This window comes from Uloborus diversus, chromosome 10, assembly GCF_026930045.1.
Source record: "Uloborus diversus isolate 005 chromosome 10, Udiv.v.3.1, whole genome shotgun sequence".
Taxonomy (NCBI): Eukaryota; Metazoa; Arthropoda; class Arachnida; order Araneae; family Uloboridae; genus Uloborus; species Uloborus diversus.
The window spans coordinates 46115798-46137392 of NC_072740.1; the positions used below are offsets into that span (position 1 = coordinate 46115798).

The 21595-nt window shown below is 30.5% G+C and overlaps 1 protein-coding gene across 1 annotated transcript in view; it reads right to left on the reverse strand.

Moving 5' to 3' along the window:
* The window catches only part of LOC129231230 (FERM, ARHGEF and pleckstrin domain-containing protein 2-like), a 180488-nt gene that overhangs the window by 93032 nt on the left and 65861 nt on the right, over window positions 1–21595 (reverse strand). Inside the window, exon 10 of the mRNA XM_054865494.1 lies at window positions 19706–19986. Coding sequence (XP_054721469.1) covers window positions 19706–19986 — 281 coding nt within the window. The remainder of the gene's footprint in view (window positions 1–19705; window positions 19987–21595) is intronic.

Genomic DNA, 21595 nt, shown 5'->3' on the forward strand with positions numbered 1-21595 from the left:
ATTCTTACATTGATACTTGCATAGAGAAACAATTAGTAAATAAATAAAAGTTATGCAGTAACTTGCCTCATTCACTATCAGTTTATAAGAAAAAGAATCACAAAACGTATTAAGCTACTTCAGCCAAAAAAGCAGAGATTCAATGAAGAAATCAAAATTTCAGTAATTATCACTAAGAATCAACTGTTAATTTAAACTTTGGCATGCACTAATCCTGATTCATGTTAAAATATTATAGATATATAAAGCTTGGAAAAAATCTTGCTGTAAAAAAATTCTATAAATACATCTTTAAATTTTGGGATCACTATTCAGCAATAAAAAGTGTTTGAACAAAACACTTCCGTTTGAAAAATAAATAAATAAAAAAATAAAAGTTAAATTTTTTAAAAGAATTTTATTTAGCTGTTCTTTCAAATTAAGTTGAGCATAACAGAATGCAGTTGTATAATGAAATGAACACATGACAATTGAGGCAGTGAGAAGCAAAGGGGTAATATGAAGCACCATATGAAAAGACTATTCACAATCGGTTTGCAGAGATTGGCTGTGGTCGTAAATCCGTCTGTGACAAATCACGTGAAGGACGACCAAAATTGGTAGTGGCTTTGAAATAAAATGTTGGACAGGTCCGCCTGCCGGCTATAGTATCTGTAATGCAGAAATTCAGCCTATGGAAACTTTGGTTTGAATAAATTTAAGGAACTGGATCAAATCTCCTTAGATTACACACATTAAGCCTTTTAAGCCAGGAATCATAACCTCAATCAGAAAGTTTCAAACCCATTCCACAAGTCTTTCTTAAGAGGAAGAAGGAGAAAGAACTTCCTTACAAGTATGTGAAATAGATTTAATAATGAATTCAAGCCTTATGATTGCTTTTTTACTTCTCACGCTGTACAGCTGATAAAACTTTTAAAGTCCTGAAAGAAATCCAGAACAATAACTGATTTCTCTTCGCTAAAAAATTGCTGCAACTAATAACTTGCATGCTTATTTGCATGATCTAGATTTAGCACTTGACATTTTTCAAAATTGAACAACATACCCTACTTAAAACTATAATTTATATATACTCTTGAGAAGTTTTTTCTTTTGTTCTTCACTGTCAACAATCCCCATAACTTTGCATCATCGGCAAAATAGTCGATGTTCCCAGAAAGCCTTCAATTAACATATTTATCAAAAATAATAAACAACAGCACTAAAACTGAACCTTGAAGAACACCACTTAAAGCATCAGACCACTGAAACTGATTGCTTCGTGACGACTACTCTTTGTTTCCTGCAAGTCGTATGCTTTTTAACCAACCCTAACTCAAGTTTTCCCTTTCATTCCAATGCAAGCCAGTTTGATTAGAAGGGCAATCTGTCCTAGTTTATCGAAAGCATTTTGAAAGACAATGCAAACAACATCTGCACACTTTAAAAGTAGGTAATATAAGTAGTTTTTAAAAATAAAATAAACAGTCCAAAGTATTTCTGAAGGTATGCATTAATATTTATTAAAATAATTTTAATGTATTGTACCTAATAACTCATCATAATTCTACACACAATTGATGGGTTTTTTCAAGACAATTCAAATGTGCAAATACTGCATAATCAAATGTGCAATACTGAGTGATTCTGATTGTTAAATGATCTGATTGATGGAAACTCTTCAGTGTTTTTTAAAGAAGTATATGAACCCCTTGTTTATATATATATATACAGAAACTCTCGATTATCCATGACTTTTCACTTTCAAAAAAAAAAAAAAAAAAAATCTGTGGTGATTCACTGCAAGTAGACAAATACGCTCTTTCAAACCTAACAAGTACAAAATCTATTTTTTAGACCTTCCTAGTATTTTCTCTCCCTTCCTTCTAATGACATCCAACTTTCCAAGGTGACTAAAACCTGACTAGTTGAAACCTGATTTTTAGATCTACACTACTCAGGCACGTAAATGAGTGACTGGGCCATTCTTTAAAAAATTTCCCTCCTTCTTACATTTGTTTTCGGTGTAAAAATGAACCATTTTCAGAAATTTTTAAAAATTATTTCTCATTCCCAAATGGCTATAAAACATTTTTTATGGTAAAATATGTGACAAAGAATCACTTGGTGACTAACTTAATTTTAATAAAAAGTGCAGATGAGACTTTTGTGCTTTATATGGTAGAATGAGAGTCGGACTGGCCTGCCGGCACAATGCGCCCTCCCATTTATGCGCCATTGTGCCCTCAAGCCTGACACCTTTTTTTTTGTTGAATTTCTACTAACTTTTAATTTCCCCTTTCTATCTTTTTTCTTTGTACCTTTTTTTTTTGCACTCCCCCTCCCTTTTTTGCTCCTTTTCCCCCCCAAAGTTGGCGTCGTCTCGAGGGACTCAGTCCGCCTCTGGGCAGAATAGTGAGCAATCCTTGTTTTTTGCTTATTACATGCATATTTTACATACACTATTACGGTTTTAGCTAGAGTTGAAATGTATGCAAGTGTTATGGATTTTTTTAAGCTATTGCATACACTAGGATAGTTCAAACCTAAGTTGTAGATTATCTGAAAATTCGCTTAGCTGCTATTACTATGCCACCCTATTCCATGGAAAATCAGGAGTTTACTGTATTTATATATATATACACACACACACATAAGAGAGAACAACAATATTTGCAAACATCTGGAGCAGCTAGCAGCTACAATCCATTCAGAATCTCTTTAAAAAGAAGTTTAAATTTTACAAAGAGAGAGAGAGAGAGAGAAAGAGACGGACAAACTTTTTACAACACAAAATGGAGCAACAAAAATTAACTCAAAGCTCAAAAATATTGTGCTAGTAATGTTCACAATAATGTGTTTAGTGAAAATGTTTAAACAAACTGCTTTTAAACACATTTAGTTATTGAAACAAATAAATCAAATGTTATGAAACGTGTAGCACCATGCATGAATGCTTTTTTTTTTTTTTTGCTATTAAGTGGATACAATGAATGCAATTACATTTTTACAAAAGCAGGCATCTTGTACGCATGCATTATAACAGGGATATAAATACCAAATCCAATGTCACTCTTTTGAACTAAAACTAAATTTAAAAAGAAATATTGTATTGTGGCCACCACAAAACACTATTCTATACTTAAAAAAAAAAAAAAAAAAAGCTTGGCACTTATACTTAATACAGCAACCACAAAAATTTAGTCTCTTTGCAGCATTTCAAATCTATGCATTATATTAACCAAGTTGGAACAATTAAGCCTTAGATGCAGTCAAAATAAAATCAAGACACTGAATCATATGAAGAAGAATCGCATTCATGCTTATTGAGAAAAACCTTTGAGTGTACCATCTCATTTGGAGCGCCAAAAACAAATTAGTACTTTCTCCAATTGAGGTCCATCTGAATTTCAATGTTTGGTTGAATCTGCATTACTTCCTGAGATTCCGTAGTCATGCTTAATGAAGAAAATGCTTCATCCCCCCCCCCCTCCCAAAGAGGTATCAGTATTAAAAACGAATCAGCATCTGTTTCTTTTGAGGTTATTGTATACAGATTTTTTTTCTAACCTTTGCATTTTTTATAGGATATAGTAGGCACACTTAACAAGAAAAATGTTCTAACATGCCACCCTACTAGAAGCTTACCATACAATGAACAGGCAAGTTCATATTGGAGAACATATTAAATTGTTATATTATTTCTTGGATTACTTCCAAAGATATAACAGTTATATTAAATAACCAAAACATATAATTAACCAATCCCTATGGGCACAATTGGCTTCAAAAACCATTCAGCAGGGGTTCACATGGAGAGACATATTTGTACTAAATTTTACTCAATTTCATGCATTAAGTTTTGAGTTAGAATACCCACAAAATATTTTTTTACAGTACAGACAAGACATGCTATAAAAATGGTTAAAATAGGTTTATCCGCCCATACTGAGCTAAACTTCCTCTAAAATGGGTAAATCCAACAAAATTTGAAAAGATTCAAATACAATATTTTCTTAGAAAGTTATACCTTATTAAATAGGAAAAACAAACATCTGATTCTATTTCTAGATGATTCAAAAAATGAAAATAGTTACTATTTCAGAATTTTCAATTATAGTATTATTTACAAAATAAAATATTATTTTGATTTAGTGTGACCTTAAATGTTTAATTAATGTCTGCAGAAAAATATTCAAAATGAATTTCATATGAAATGGACAAATTAAGAAAAAGGAAGGATAAAACAACAAGAGTCATTAAGGTGCTTTAAAAATAATCGATAATATGTTAATAAAACAAACAGAACAATAAAAATATGAAAAACTTGGCAGTGCTGTAACTTACTAATTATAATTAAGATTTGTTTTGAAAAAAAATTATCAGCACATAAATCAAGTGCAGCTTGAACTTGCTTAAAACGCAAAAAAAAAAAAAAAAAAAAAAGCAAGAAGGTAAAATTCAATAAAAACATTCAAATTTTATTCATAAATAGTATAATTAGCATAGTATTATATTACATAGAATGCATAAAGACGAAAGTTAATTTTCCAAGAAGAAATTTAATCATACAGAGTAAGGACAAGAGGAAAAGCACCATTTGGTGTTAGTCAAACAGAAAAAAGATTGGCAGTGAGAGTAAGTAGCAAATGAAGCCAATATATCGTGTAGTAAGTAAATTAACTGAATGTGTTCAGAAATTTTTCATAATTCAACATTTTTTTACCCAAAACATGAATTTTATATTAAAAGTGAGTATGGCAACAGGCAGAAATATTCAGTAAGAAGCACCAAAGATTATTAAAAGTATATACATATTCACACATGTTTACATTACTAGATATTTTTAAGGTTGAATACCATTTTTGATTTCATAAAAAAAAAACTTTTTAAATAAATGCCTATGAAAAGATTACTTCAAAGCTAATACTTAAAAATTATAAACAATTATTAATTCATGTAATATTTAGCACAGAGATAGTTTTATTGTATATTAGATTGCACACTCAATTTCTACTTTGGGTTGCTCTATTTTTGAATTATACATACTTTTACTTTGAGCCCAGTCAAACAATATTACTTTTTCTTAATGCATGAGTTTTTGGCTTTTAGTTCTCATACTGACACTGATGTGACTAAAATTGATACATTTGAAGTAATACAAATTTTTACGATATTTGTAAATCTCTGAAAATTATCTAACTTATTTGAAATCAATTTCCTTTGCATTCCATGTTAAACACGAATATTTATAAAAACCAGTTGCAAAAAATAATTTATTCTTTTAAGTAAAATGAAATTTCTTGAATTAAAAATTTTAAAGAATACATATTTTAAAAAATTTTAAAAATGTAGACAATGCTCCTTCTCTAGACAAAGTGGTACAGTCAACCTATGTTGATGAGGGTAATATGAGTCTTAGAAGAAGAAAATCTAGAGTAATAACTAAAGAAGTAGCAGAGAAACAGAGCATAGATAATTTGAATGTACTTTGCCCCTTAAAAAAGCCTGGATATGTTCTCAAGCTGGGTGCCGAGAAGAATAAGCTGAATCACATGAGCATGACCATAACTCTCCTTGAAATGGGAAATTCATCAACACCCACCACATTCTGCAGGTCTTGCCCCATCTGATCATTACATGCTATTGTTTGTGCACTAGCCCAACAGGAAGGCAATTTAAAATCCAAGGAAGAGGTACAAAGATGGATCCAATTTTTTTTCGTTCATTCTTCAAACATGGAATTGAAAATTTGTTTGTTTGAATGCTGTTTGGAGTTCAAGTATGAAATTAAGCAATCACCAAAAGCAATTTCCGCTCCAAAGCGGAGAAGAAAACAAAGCATTTTATTGTATCTTACTTTTGTTGAGTATCATGACAATTGTTTAAACAATAAAAGTAGCATTACATGTATAATCAAATATATAATATTTAACACCTTAAGGCTGGAACTTGTTGGTATATCTGTTTACAGATTACTTTTAAGCATGCTTGAAATTGCTTATTTATTTGTATTAAGACAGGACCTAGGAATTCCCCAAAGCAAAATGAACAAATGCCAAAAATTAAGAAACTGCAAACTAATAATACTTATCGCAGATAAACAATAGTGCAAATGATACACAAATGACTTTTTTTTAAAGCAAAATTAAAGTTTTGGGAGAAGTACTATAGAAATCAGAAGTCTGTAAACAATTCAGTTAAAATTAATTTGTTCCAAATATTTAATCAATATTAACTATCAAAATAATAGCAAGTAAATTAACCTTTTAAGAAGTATGAGACATATGAGTCTACAAGTTAAAAATTTATTTTATAAATCATCTAATACAAATAATTTTTATATATATATATATATATATATATATATATATATATCCAAATATTTCTGAGCTGTATAAAACACCAAATTTTGAAAATAAATTTTAGCTTTGTATCTCTTAAGAACCATACATCATACATATACATATGTCTCGTCAATTCACACAAAATCTACTGAATAAATTTTCAAAAAATGACATACATGTTATTTCTATCACCATTTAATAGTTTATGAATAAAAAACTGCCACACTCTACTGCAATGCTTATGAACATTAAAGGGTTAAATCATCTGCATTTTACTTTAACAATTAATTGTAACTATCAATTTTCAAAATAAGCATGCTTTAAATAAAAGGATTGATAAACATGCAATGATTCTCTAAGCATAGCAATTGAAATTAAATCAAAATAAATGTTTTTGCTTTGGGGAGGGGGGGGGGAATCTTAAAATAAATAACAACATATAAAAAAAATGTACAGAAATGATTAAGAGTTTTGATTTCAGCTAAAGCACTTTATATGGTCTCTTGAAAAACTGAAATTAAGTTCTTTAAAGCACTTTTGAGTACTCAAGAGAACCCTGAATAGTATTTTTGACAGCTATACCATCAATTAAAAGAAGTGATACAGTAATAAAAATAAATGTCTGAATAAACAAAAATTTTCAGAACATAATCTAACATAACAATTTTTCAATTCCTTTTGCGCAAACAAATTGAACATAAACAAATGTATAAAAAACATTTGAAAAATATGAACAGCCAAAACAAACTCTGTAGACGACCAATTTTTAATCATGCAAAAAAACACTTACAGATTGCATGACTCAACCCAACTTTTGACAAGAATAATTCTATGTTTCATCAATTACATGCTTGGATTTAGATAAAAACTATAGTAGAGGATAATAGATATGAAAAAAAAAAAGAAAAAAAAGATGCAAGGATGGTGTTAAAGGAGGATCTAAACTAGAATGATAAACAATTAACAGTTTTGATAAACCAGCAGAATGAAATTCAAAGCAGTAGTTTAGGATTCTTGAGCAAATAATGAAGGGTTTCTTTCATTCTTGTTGCTTAATAGAACTACCAATTTTTCTCAATCATTTTGTCTGACCTATGTAGTACAGACAGGCAATTGATCCTTTAAATTTCCCAATGACACATGTTATTAATAGGGTCAGAATTGAACATTACTATTTCATTAACAAGGAAATCAAATATTTGCTGTAAAGACAAATCTTATTCAAGTTTTGGCTACAAACTGGCTAACATTAGGCGATGGGGGGGGGGGGGGGGGGGGGATTACTTATTGTAAGAAAAGATGTTGAAACTTTTATTTGAAGTTATAAATACAAATGAAACCTGTCTGAAGTAAAATTTTGGAAAAGAATTTTGTGCCTAAGTCGGCAATGTTAGTAGACGCTAATATGATGAAGAATCTTCATAAATGGGGAGAAGTATCATTTTCTGCAGAACTGCAGACATGTATCCACTTTTTCCACTCATCAAAAACAATGTGGATAGTCATTACAGGAGAGGCACATCAGTGCATTGAATTGTCCGAAAGTAGTTTATTTATTAACAAAATACATCTTGTTGTTTGTTAATGAAATATGCAAAGAATGATGGAATTAAAATTACGTACAAATTTTACAGTTAAATTGTTCATTATGCAGGATGTTAATATTTTATGGAGTACACATTTCATAACATTCAAACACATAAAGAGCTTATACAGTGTAATCATATAAAAAAAAAGTAATAAGTTCTTGGGCAAAATGATGCCATGATCCACTTTGTCTGAACAGCTTGAATGTCATTCAGGTTAACTACACGTAAAATTAGGCCTAACAGATAACAACATAGCATCATTTTAAGCAGTTTTATATAACTACTCCTAACTTATTTCAAATTTTTTTTTTTTTTTCAAACAATCACAGAATGCTTTATAAGTATTCTGATAGTAAAAAAAAAAATTCATTCATAACATATTTTCTAAACATTTTTTGCTGTGTGATGATGCACAATCAGTTTGCAGGAATAATATTTTTCTTCAATAAAGATTATCCCTATGATGAAGAAGCAAAATGTACAGAGGCAATGACTTATTTTCTGACTATCCAAATTAAATGGTTAATTTTAGATAAGGTTCAGTTTTACTTCCAGATTTTTAACAACTGGAAATACTGCCCACATTACGTAACTAAATAAAATTGAAATTATGCAAGAGATTCAGCAGTTAATTTTCAGATTTGAATGTTGAGTGAATAATAATTACTGACAAGACCATTGAAGCATAAAATTTTGAAATGCTGAAAAAAAAACAAAAAAAAAAATCTCATGATTACTGGTAATTTTCCAATAAATTTTTTCGAAAAAAAATTCCCTGACAATTCCATGTTTTGAAGAGTTAATGCCAGAGTAATTTGGAAAAGAAAAGAAGAATTTTAAGAAACATAAAACAAGTAAAGCAATAAGACAAAAGTATGACATTAAATCTTTTTCCCCAGAAAAATGAAATGTAGGACAGCTGCAATGATTACCAAAGCAAATTATAACAGTAGTTTCATCAAAATCAGCCATTCATCCCTTCAGTGGGTCTATAAAATGAGTGCCAAGCATGCTTGGAAACTTAATCCTGGGGGTTCCGCCTTAGACCGACCATCTAACCGGAACATCTGCCTAGCACCCCAGTGCCTTTGGTCAGGAAAACTAGGGCACAGTAGGTCTTGGCCCCCATGGGATGTCATGATACTGGGTTTGGTTTAATTTCATCAAAAAGATTGTATAAAAGCACACATTAACTCCTTGCCTGTGAAATATATTTGAGAAAAACCTGACGAAAACGGATTTTTTTTTCTTTGGCCCCTTTAATTTTGTTTGATATTATTATCAAAATATTAGGACTAGATAATTATTTCAAAAAACCAAACTTTAAATGAAATAGTTACTCAGGGGGTTCCCAACCCTTTTGGAGTGCACCTTAGCGGCTGCCGACCATTTTACGTGCGCCCGTCACTATGGAATTGAGATAAAAATAGTTTGGTTTTCAATAAAATGTCAAATAAAAGTTTTTTTTTTGATTAATCACTAATTTTAACCACAAGTTAAATATCATCGAGCCAATGTTTACATTGTAGATCAAACATTTCATGTACCAAATTAGCTACACACATTTAGAGCTACCGTAAGAACAACATTACTGGAGATTCAACTCATGTTAATTCATAGCGACACAACCCAGTTCTCTAAAAAGTTTAGAGAAATTAATTTTCATTTTTCCATTATTGAAAAGAGCAGCACACAAAATAAAATCATTCTTGCGGTTTCATCTACTTTGATTAATCATACTTTTCAACAATGAACATCATAAAATCAAAGTATAGATCAAGACTTGATTTCTTTGGCGATTGCTCATAACCAGTAATATAATCCTACTCTCCTATTTAAAAAGTGATGGCCATTGAAACGCAATATCGAAATCCACATTGACTTTGAAATTTATATTTCTTATACTTAGGTGATTTATTTAGTAATTTTTTGTTCTGCTGAAGAGTGTTAACAATGTTTCTTCAATATTAAATCCCATTTTTAGAACTGTTTAACACATTAGGTGTATGTACTATTAATGTAAGACTATTGATAACATTTTGAAAAAAACTAATGGTGCACGCCATCCGATCGGTGTTCCAGAATATGCTCTTTGGTAAAAAAAGATTACAGACCCATTAATTACTCTATTCAATATTTTCACACATAAAGGTATTAATAGATTGCATTAAATTTTTCATAAACTATAGTAAAATAAATAAAATGAACTTTGCTTTAGTTTGAGCAAAATTGTTGTTTTCAATTGAATTAATGTTTTCAAGATAAAATATAAAAAACTAATGCAACAATATTTATAGCAACTGTCATGAATTTTATGTTTCTCAGATTCCAATGAATTTAAAACCCTTTACAGAATAGTACAGTTGTGAACTTTAATCGCAAAAACGAAGGGACCAAAAAAACCTTAGTCATGGCCTAAATTTAGAAATAGAAAGTTAAATAATGCACAGTAAAATGAAAATTGAAACTTACATTACAGCCTTAAATTCACTATATACAGCTTTGTTCTTAATAGGAGTGACTATATACAGGGTGCCCAGAAATAACTGACGGTGCAAAAAAATTTATTGCTGTAATACAAGTTTTCTATAATGATAAAATAAATGTTAAATAAAAGTAACATCATTGTTGATCAATGTTTAAGTAATGGTTTCTTTTCTCGCGCCTTTGCCTGTTACCACAGATGACAATCTCTTTGGAAAGGTTTCTGCGGCGGCATGCACTACAGAGAATGGAATTTCATTCCATATCTTTAGTAGTAATCTTTTAAATTTAATTGTGGACACCGGTTTTAGGTTTTTCAATTTATTCTCCATATATCCCCACATGCAACAGTCCAGTGGGTTGAGATCAGGACTGGATGCAGGCCATTCTTCTGTGGAAATAAAGGATGGGCAATTCTGTTTGCATCATTGTTTAACAATCTTTGCTTGGGCGGGTGCCGAATCTTGCTGAAATGTGAATGATGATTTTTGAGCTTATTTAATCATGTGATACTTTAATACTTTTCGCAAATAATAATTTTTGTCAATTTTCACACCTTTTTCAATAAAAAGAAAGAGCAGTTTTCCTCTCTAGCTTATAGCACCCCACGACCATTACTGAAAATGGTTTCTGGAACCTCTGAACAATTCTTTTAGTTAAACTGATATTCTGCATTGATGTTGCATAAATCCTGTTATTTTGTCTATTATGAGATGCTTGTTGCAAAAAGTATTCTTCCAGTGTTAAATGTTTTCTTTTTTTTACAATGTTTCTCCTTCCTCTGATAGTACATAAAGCCACGTTCTACTTTTTTGGTGATCCTGCTGTTCCTATTAAGTTTTTTTAATGTATCCTGCTGTCCTTTTTGGATTGACCTTAAGAGGGGGAATGGTATTAAAGTAACACAGGGCCTTCCGTTTAGTGGGGTATTAAAAATCCCTAATTCTAGGGGGTCTGGGGATGGGTTTCTCCCCCGGAAGAAATTTTGAAAAATAGATATAAAATTCTGCATTTCGAAGGGGTAATTGAAACTACAAAAATATCAGAAAAAAAATAGGCAAATAAAACTTCTTTGAAAAATTCTATAATCTTTCGTAAATAAAGATAATACTTCGTAAAAACTTTTCAGTTTGAAAAAATTAATGACAGCAATCGACAATGATAAAGAACAAGATGGAAGAAAGATAATGCATTGTTACTTGCTGACATTGGGTACACGTAGTTCTTGAGCACTCTGCCAAGCCATTGACAAATGCAACAATCAATTTGATATAAAATGATCAATAGAAAAAATGCTTTGAAATAAATTGTGTACAGATGTAAAAATAGGTAACAGGTGAGTATCATACTGCCTATTTGAACACTTCATGCCAATTTTGTCAAATAGCTACATTATCGTAATCCAGCCAAAAACACCAAAAGATCCATTAAAATGTTAGATAATTAGCCAATAAATATTTCAATTCAATAAAGAGCATTAAAATACAAAATAAAGCACCATGGGTAAACACGGTCGTGACGTAAACAATATTTTTCTGTAATTACCAACATAGAGAGTGCAGGGGTTGGAGTGGTGATTTCAAAAATTTTCGGCCATAATTTTGGTAAAATTTTAGGAGATTTTTAGGACAACAAATATCAAGTTTAGGTAACTTAAATGCAATTTATAAAATTGATTTTTCCAGTAGTCGATCAGATCAAAAGTTTCAAATTCAATTTTGAATGCAATCGATTTTTTATTCTTCAACACAGTGACACATTATGAAGTAAAAATATTTTATCTTACGATTTGAATCTGAATTAATCTAAACAGTAAATTTAAAGGAAAATCTTCTAATGAATTTGACTTTATAACAAGTACACAAATAAATATTTTATTACAGAAATATACTTTTTTCTCTTCCACTACTTTAGATTTCATGAATACGTTTTTCTTCTAATACGTTTGTTCAATTTTAGGTACAAAAAAAAATGAACAACAGGGTTTTGTTATGTAAAAGTGGTACATTTTTTTTTGAACAGGTCAGAGAGAAATGAGACAAAATGTAAGTGTACAAACACAAAAGGATCTTTCAATGAACTTGCAGTTCTATTATATCTATTTAAATTGCCACCTTCACACTACTGAACAGATATAGATTTTAAAAAATAACATTCAATAACTAAATACTGCTCAATCAGTCTATCACATACAGAACAAAGAGTTAACCACCTTGTTTCAACACGTTGTAAAAAGATGTGATCAGCTAAAGCTACATAAAGCAATCAAGCTTACAAGGAATGAAAATCTTTCCTCATGGTTGATGACAATTTGAACCATTTATGTATGTCAAATGTAAAATTATCTATGTGGAACAAAAGTGTTTTAACTCTCTTACGCACAGCATTATGCACAATATGCAAACAATAAGTTTCTATGTTAACCAGATTAGGGAACAATATCTCAGCTAACATGGTTTATATATTTTTCATTTCTTTTCGAGAGGGAAAAAAAAATAAAAAATATTAGATCCTATTCCCCTCCCCTAATTTTTTTTCTGTGAGGACGTCTGCTGCCAGCTGTTTATATTTTCTTTATTATTTTATTTTTACATATTTTTTGCAGAAGAAGAATGACTGCAAGAGTTACCAAGTATAGAAAAACAAACAGCTTTATTTTTAGCATATGTTATGGTTAAATAAATTCCCCCTCCCCTCTTCTCCAGAAAAAAGACAGCAAAGTTCTTTCTTTTTGGAGATTTTTCTTTTCTTTTTTAGAGAAAATTTCACAGGGTCTAGCAAGTTCATTTTAGCCTAAAATATTGGAATATCATAATAAAAAGTTTCATTTTTTTGGATGAATTTTCTTTTTCTGCTCAAGCATGGAATAAAATAACGAAAATTTTAGGAACTTTAGGATAAAATCTGAAATTTTAGGACAGCTCCTACCCCTGAAAGTAAATGAGCCATACAGCATCAATGTACCCTATTCTACCCTAGTCTTGATTTATGTAGATTTTTTAATCAAAGAAGATCAATATAGACTCATTCTTCCTGATTAGCTTAAATGAGTTTATATCAGACATGCTACAGCTTGATGAAGAAAAAAGCTAAACTTTACGCGTAACAAATAAAACGTTAAAAATTAACATTTGAGAGTAATTAATATACTTTCAAACAGGGAGCTCAAATAATATTATTTTTGTATATTTTTTACATTATTTTTTCAAATTACATTTTTTCAAAGATTTTAGAAACTTCAGATGGTAATGGACTTACAGTCATAAATACAATCAAACTTTTGTTTAAATAGTTTTTTTTTCTTAAATTTGTTATGCCTGAACACTGAATATTTTTTTTAATGAAAAAGCAGTGTTAAATTATTTTTAAGTTTCCTTTAACATGTACACCCACATTTGCAGAAATTGCCCACAAACCCAATGAACACCAACCGATATTTTTGATACACATAAAAAGAATTAAAGATTCATATTGCAAATTACTCGGAAAAAAAATCCCCCCCCCCCTATGAAAATATTTATGCAAATCTGCATCAATCTCAGGAATGATGAAATTGAAGGTGGAAAAAAGTGGAAATCCACGTTTCCGCGGAAAAGTAGCATGTCTGTTATATAGCAGTCTATTTTAGTCCTCTCTGCATGCGCAATATTGAATTTACAAAGGCTTTCATCAACATTAGAAAGACAGAGGGGCCTGTGTGGCCCCTCGCATACTTTGTTGTTTAATAACTTGGATAATATCTAACAGAACTTAATGGAACTTTTTGACTTTTCATTATATGACACTATTTGAATGCTCGTTTAATCATTTAATCATTCGCCTCATAGCACTGTAAATATTGAGCCTTATACCTAGAAGAGGGGTCAGAGTGGCCCCTAAGCTGTTTTAAAAATTTAAAAATTTATTTTTTTCCTTTCTCCTAATTGTTGAAGCATAAAAAAACCATTCACTGTAGTTTAACCTGTAACTTCCTCTTTATGCAGCCGGTTGGATATCCAAATGCTATAAACAGTACATATTGCTAACCAGCTTAACAGTAGCCTCTTGGAAAGAAAAATTAATTCAACTTTTTGGCCAGTATTGAGAAGAAAACTAAAAATAAATACGTACTAAGTTTTTATTTAGTCATGAAGGAAGGTGCATCGGGCATGTGGACTTACTCAGGAAGAATTTTTAAAATCATTGGCCCCAAAAACAGATGGGGGGCCACACTGGCCCCTTCAGTCTTTCTGGGTATATACAGAAAATGTCAGTTGTTCTAGTGTTAAACTGCATTATTGATCATTGATGAATAGCTTGGTTCAAACAAGGCAAGGGGAAAATTCTACAGCTGAACTTTCTAAGAATGTTTAATTATAATGTTTCTGATTGACGGATGAAATTATTCACATTTATCAGAATCAATAGAGTGCACAATGCAATGACAGAAAATAATCTAAATTCAGATTACCATCGGCAAAATATCACAACTGAATTGAAATTAAAAATACACATCCATCCAGAATAAATGCTGTCTAATGTATCAATCTGCAAGAAGGAAGAAACGTACTGGCCAATTTAGCATTTTTGAAAAACAAGGTAAGATCTGATAAGTACAAAGTTTACTAGTATGTCATGGAAAGGCTCATTGCCGCCATGCTCTTATTTCATCAGAATAAAAATGAATAATCTTGTCTTTAGGAATTGCTGGAATTATGAACTACAGTCATGTTCTAAGAAAGAGGGTAAAATGCTGAGGATTTCATAAGCAGAAGGGCAGAAGACACAATAGGGCTATCCCAGGAAAAAGTCAACTCGTTGTCCCAACTGTAAAGGTTCATATATTTCAATAAAAAAGTAATAATTTTAAAGGGTAATGACAAGTATTTTTGCTTAAGAAATCGCACATAAGTTTGCAATTTGTTATGCAGAAAAAAATTGTTCATAGATATTTTAAAGTATTATCTTTAATGAAATATATGAGGGGTCAGTGTTTGACAAGATGACCATTTTCTGTGGATAATAACCACAAAGCTACCACAAATACGGAAAGGTTAGCAGGTCTGTCATTGTAAAAGTATTCTTTAATTCTTGGTTAATATTTAGTTTTTGCTTGATTTTGACTGTCTTACTTCATATTCCTGCAAATGGCATTAATTCCTTTCACTTCCTTAACTAACATTAAACTAAGGTTCTATATTACGATAATTTTGCTGCAATGTTTTTAAAAAATGTTCTTTTTGTAACTTAAAGAAAAATCAGAATGATAATATACATATACTTCACTGATAAAATTAAAAGAAAAAAAAGCATCAGGTAAATGTTTTGGATTAGTAAACAAAACCCATTTAGTTTACAGAATTGTCAATTTCTATAGCAAAAAAAAGAACGACACACTATAGAAAAATGAACATAATTTCAAAGAAAACTATATATATATATATATATATATATATATATATATATATATATATATATATATATATTTAATAGCAATATAAATATTGAACGAGAAAGAACGAAAAATATTTTTTTAAGGAACGAAAAATTGAAAGAATCCCAAAATACCCTGAGGCCTCATCAGGGGATACTCCCTAAAGGTAGGGAAAAACCATGAGATGTTTCGTGAATGCTGCTGGCGAAAGTGTCTAAAAAAAGCACTAGTTCACGACATATATAGGGGATTTTTTCAATTTTTCGTTCCTTAAAAATTTTTTTCGTTCTTTCTTGTTCAATCTTTATATTGCTATTAAATTTGTCGTCTACCAGTATCATAGAGCTGCCTATGGCGCCTATTAAACTGAGTAGTGAAGTTCATTTTGGTTGAATTGTCCAGGTTACAAATACAGTATTGATAGTGTTTGTTTATGTATATATATATATATGTATGTGTGTGTATATATATATATATATATATATATATATATATATATACATATAGATATATATATATATGTATGTGTGTGTGTGTATATATATATATATATATATATATATATATATATATATATATATATATATATATATATGTATACACACATATATCAGGGTTGCCAACCTTGGAGAAACAATTTGAGGAGCATCTGTGGTGATTTTGAAGAGCAATTTAAAATTGTGCGGAGCAGTTCGGTATTTTTGTATAAAAATCAATAAAAATAACTGTAACCACTGATCTGAAATTGTTTTATAGTTTTAATAAATCATTTTAAGCATGAGTTTAAAAAAAAAAACCATCTTTAAATTAATAAAACAACTTTAAACACTCTTTCAATCTTTGAGTATAAGCATCTTAAATTTCCCATATTTACATGCTTGTTATGATAAAACAGCAAAATGTAAGCTTGAAAACTTTCAGCTGGGAAATGCAAAGCAAAAGAACTTCTTTGCGGATCTGCAGAGTTTCGGCATTTTTGCGGAGCAACTCCGCAAAATGCGGAGCAGTTGGCAACCCCGATATATGTGTGTATGTACATTTATATATTTTTATAGATGTGTATGTGCTTCATAGCGCCAGTAAAATATTTTAACCTAGAAATAAAATATATCTTACTGTTGTTCTGTGGCAACAATATTTATATTTCAGTTACAATTCAGTCACAACCTTAATTTATCCAATAAAAATGAAAAAGAATACAGTTTAACATTTTTTTTCATACACAATCAAGACCAAAAGAAGCCAAAATATTTTAAAAATTGATAGCTGTGTGATATATATCCTGCTGAATAAATTCTAAAACCCCACAACACCTGCTCAGACAAATCAAAACTGTTTTACAGTTATAGAAACTACAAAAAACCAGTTCTGGTATTATTTAAAGAAAATAAAAAGAAAAATATGAAAAGTCAAACAATATTTTAACATTTAAAATGAAAAGAGCACAAAACTTTTAACTATAATATCAAATGCCAAAGCATAGTACTATGATTATATGTTTATGAAAATATTCCATAGCAAAACTCATCATCCAAGCTAAAATTACATGAAGTGATAATCATTAAAATGCTTCTTTTTACCTAATAATAAAATAGAGAAAATTACATTTACAAATAAAAAATAATCTTTGTAATCTACGAAAAACTTCCAGATTTTTTAAAAATAAACAAACACTAATTCCAATATTTCTTAGAAAGATATTTTTCATGTTTCAAACATTTTCTGCAGACTAGTCTTTTCAAATTTGTATAAAATACTTAAAGGCATTTGAAGCACTCTTCATACTTTGAAGTTGTTATAAAGAAAAAAAATCTTCTTACAGAATTGATACAAAATAAAAATATAAAAGAATTTTTAGTCTAAATGTAAGTCAATATATTACGTTATGTATGAATATTAGTTAAAAGACCACATGCCTTAACAAAAGTTGTATGAGTATATAACAAGTGTAGAAACAAATTATAACAAAGAAAAATAGTAACAATTAAATTTAGTAACATGAAACAAAGCTCAAAATTTAACATTGACTAGAATTTACAAATATTTTTTAAAAATAAATGAAACAGTAAAGCACTTTAAACAGTGTAAATAAAATCACTTTAAATAGCTCTTGGGAATCACAATCAAACATAACAGTACAACAGATAAATAAAAAAAAAATGCTTTCATAAACAGGAAATAGAAAAATAAATGCTTTGATTTGTCAACATAACAGGATAAAATTAATGACTTTTTACATTTAAAAGTAATGCGATCATAGAAAATGAGAAATTAAAATCAAAAATGTTCATTTGAATTTAAAGATACGTTATCTTCACCTATGCATGTAGATCCTACTTTACTTGGAGTACTTGGTATTGATTCAATTGAGCGAATACTTCCACAAGATAAATTATCATCTATTATCTGAGCAGTTTCTCCATCTGAAAATGTTTCTGTGTGCTCAGTAATATCTTCTAACACATCAGCAATTTCATTTAAGCTATTTTCCCCACAAAAGTCATTTTCACAATCATTTACATTGGGGCTTTTTAAAGTCAGCAGTAACTCAGACTGAGCAGGTTTGGTGGTATTTTCTTCATGATACTCTACAATATGACTATGATCAAATTCATCTTCATCAGCCACTGTGGGGTCTTCTTCAGAAGATGATAAATGAGTATCATATAGTCTAAGATCACTTAGTTGAAGCATGTCATCAGCACTGCTTGTACTATTGTCTGAACAGAGAATGCCACTTCCAGATGATGAATCTGAAAAATATGCTTCGGTACTGCGACATAACCAAATATTTTGAGAATCAGCTTTGATGGGTGACATATCGTCCTTAATATGGTCAGATGAAATATTGGTAGAAGTATCTCCATTGACATACTTTGAATTTATATGATATTCAGGAGGACTTCTGTTTTCTACAGCATCTGCAACCTCAAAAGAAGCATTAGAAGTACTTTGTTTAAACCATGCAAGTTTTCCCTTTCCTTGCTTCTTTGATATAATTTCAATACTATCAGTCAAATCTTCAGTGGCAAAACGATAATAACTACCATCCTTATTTGACATAACATAATCCAAATCTTGTGACTCTGTAGAGCTTTGTTTACTAGAACAACTTCTAAAATCTGTGCTTCTTGATAGATCAGTATCAGTTCTTTTCTTGCATTCTTTGAGAACTTTTCCAACAGAATCTTCCAGCGAATCATCTTGAGATGAAAAACTATCAGTTGCTGGTAGCTGATTGACAGAAACAAAATCAACAGTTTTGCTACGCATCAAATTTTTTACACAGTGGTTGAACTTATTTTTCTTTGAAGTTGAAAAACAGCCAGCTCTAGCAAAAAGAGTTGGACTGCCATGTGACTTTAAAACATGTTCAACTTCAACTCTGAGCACAGGTTTAGGAGATTTAGGTTTAATTAAAGAAGGTAAAGATTTTTGGGATTTATTAAGTTTGTGTAACACATATGTGATATCTCCGTTCCCACAACTAATTTCGTCCTCTCCACCCTCACCCTCAATGCTACTTTGATTACAAATTTCTGATAAATCTTTCACTAAATTACTCAATAGTTCGCCTTTTACTACTTCTCCCTCACTACCTAATGAATTCTGTTTAGTATCAAATGGTGCTTTTGAATCAATGGTTACATTACATACATGATCCGATTTATTGTCAGAAAGTGTCAAAGTATCACGACAATTTTGATAAACAACACTATCAGAAAGGGAATGTTTATGGTCTAAGGAATATGAATTGTGGGATGTATTATCAGACAAACAATAATCACTGAAATTATCACTATAATTATCCTCACTGTAATTACTTATTAAATCAGGACTTTGCTGATCATGATGCATTACTTCTTTACTTAATTTAGAGGATAGCAAACCTGGTGGATGATCTCTTCGGTCCAAATAGGAACTCCTCGGGTCAATGCATATGCTTCCATTTGCAATCATTCTAGATGACTCCTGATTAACTCTAGGAGATGATGGTTGAGATGCAGAAGTTGGCCTGGTCACCAAGGCAGAAGGCACTTCCACATCATGAGATAAAATAACAGAACCACATGATTGACTACTACTCACTGGTAACAACGGTTGAGCTGATAGAGATGTGCCAACCATTCCTAAGCCTCTACGAGTGGTTGAGACACGTAAGCTTGTAGATCTAATGGATGAGAATATAATTAACTGAACTGCAAAAACCTAATGGTTAAAAGTTGTAATACATTCCTTAAAACAACATATCACTGGCTTTATTTCTATGGTATACAAGCATAGATTCATTTTTTAAATCCAAAAGTAATAGAAAATACTTGAACAGGAAAAAAAACTTAAAAAACTTGTACTTGGAAAAATTTTTAAAACTTAATTTTCAAAAATTGAGAGTTTGTAAATAAAAGGAATACAGTAACAGAAAGACATAAAAATATGACACAGATAAAAACAAAATGATTGTATACTAGTATGTGTACAGACAAAAATGATGCATGCACGATTATACATATTATCACCTCAGAGCAACAGTAGGATATCTTAGTGTTATTTCTGGGAATAGATATCTTACTGTTGCTCTGAGCGATGATGTATGATGCTCCATGACGGTTATCAATAAGAGAAACCACTTGATCAATTGCAACTGATTAGATAAAAAAAACTGCTATAAATTTATTCTGAAAAATATTTTTTTTTTTCAATAATGAAAAATATTTGAAACAAAAATTACTTTCAATTGAAACATAAAAACAAGTTCCAGAAATAATATTTGTCATGATACAAAATGACTACTTTTTTGACTAATGAGGAGTTTTTTTTTTTTTTTAATTTTTTAAAAATTCCTACGCCAGGTTGTGGCATCTTTGCTATTAGTTGACAAGAAACCAGTAAAAAGAAGCAGAAAAGAGAGGATAAAATTTAACACCCCTGCAGTTGTCATTCAAAAACTTTTAACAATGTGGCAGTTCTAAGATGGTCACTGGAAACACAGTATGTAACCAGCTGAACCCTTCACTCAATTCAATATAAGTGTTTTTGTAAGTAGTCACATAAAGTAAGTAAACAAAAGCAAGCCACTCCAAATCAAGGCAAGGACCTATGGATTTTATTATAGTAGTTAAGTTAGCCCATGATGCTAAAAAGGGATTTACTTGAGTGTCGTGGGACTGTATTAGACTTTGTAGTTAAGGTTATAAGAAGAAGAAAATGTTATGTAATGTTCCATCAGAGGTGGAGAAAGCATCAACTGATAGTCAAAAACGTATTAAAACAGTTACATGGATTTACTTGAGCATGTAAGTTATTGATAGCTTAGATGCTCCAACATGTCTCTGATGTTAAAGACATGTTTATCTGCCAACTTACATGGTGAAGACAGGCAGGGGCGGACTGGGTCCCTCGAGAGGGCGTCAACCTTGGAAAAAAAGGTGCAAAAAAAAAAGTTTCTCACCAGGGAACCTCATGACTTCAGTACTCATGGAAAAAGTTCAAAATGGTCGCTTTCAAAAGAGAATATTTGGACATATTTCACCCATAAATTGTGTGCCTTTGTCTTTTCGATTTCGAGATATAGGGGCTTAAAGCCTGCTGAAATCTCAAGAAAAGTCGCCAGATTTAAAGACTTGGCAAGAAATTTAAAAACACTGTGCGATTTCATTGCCTCCATCTTGCAAGGCATCTAATTGCCATTTTGGGTCAACTGCAAAGTGTGTGAAAGATGTGTTGCATTAATCCCTTACTTGTGCGCAATAAATTAAAGAAATCACCATCAAGCCTATAAA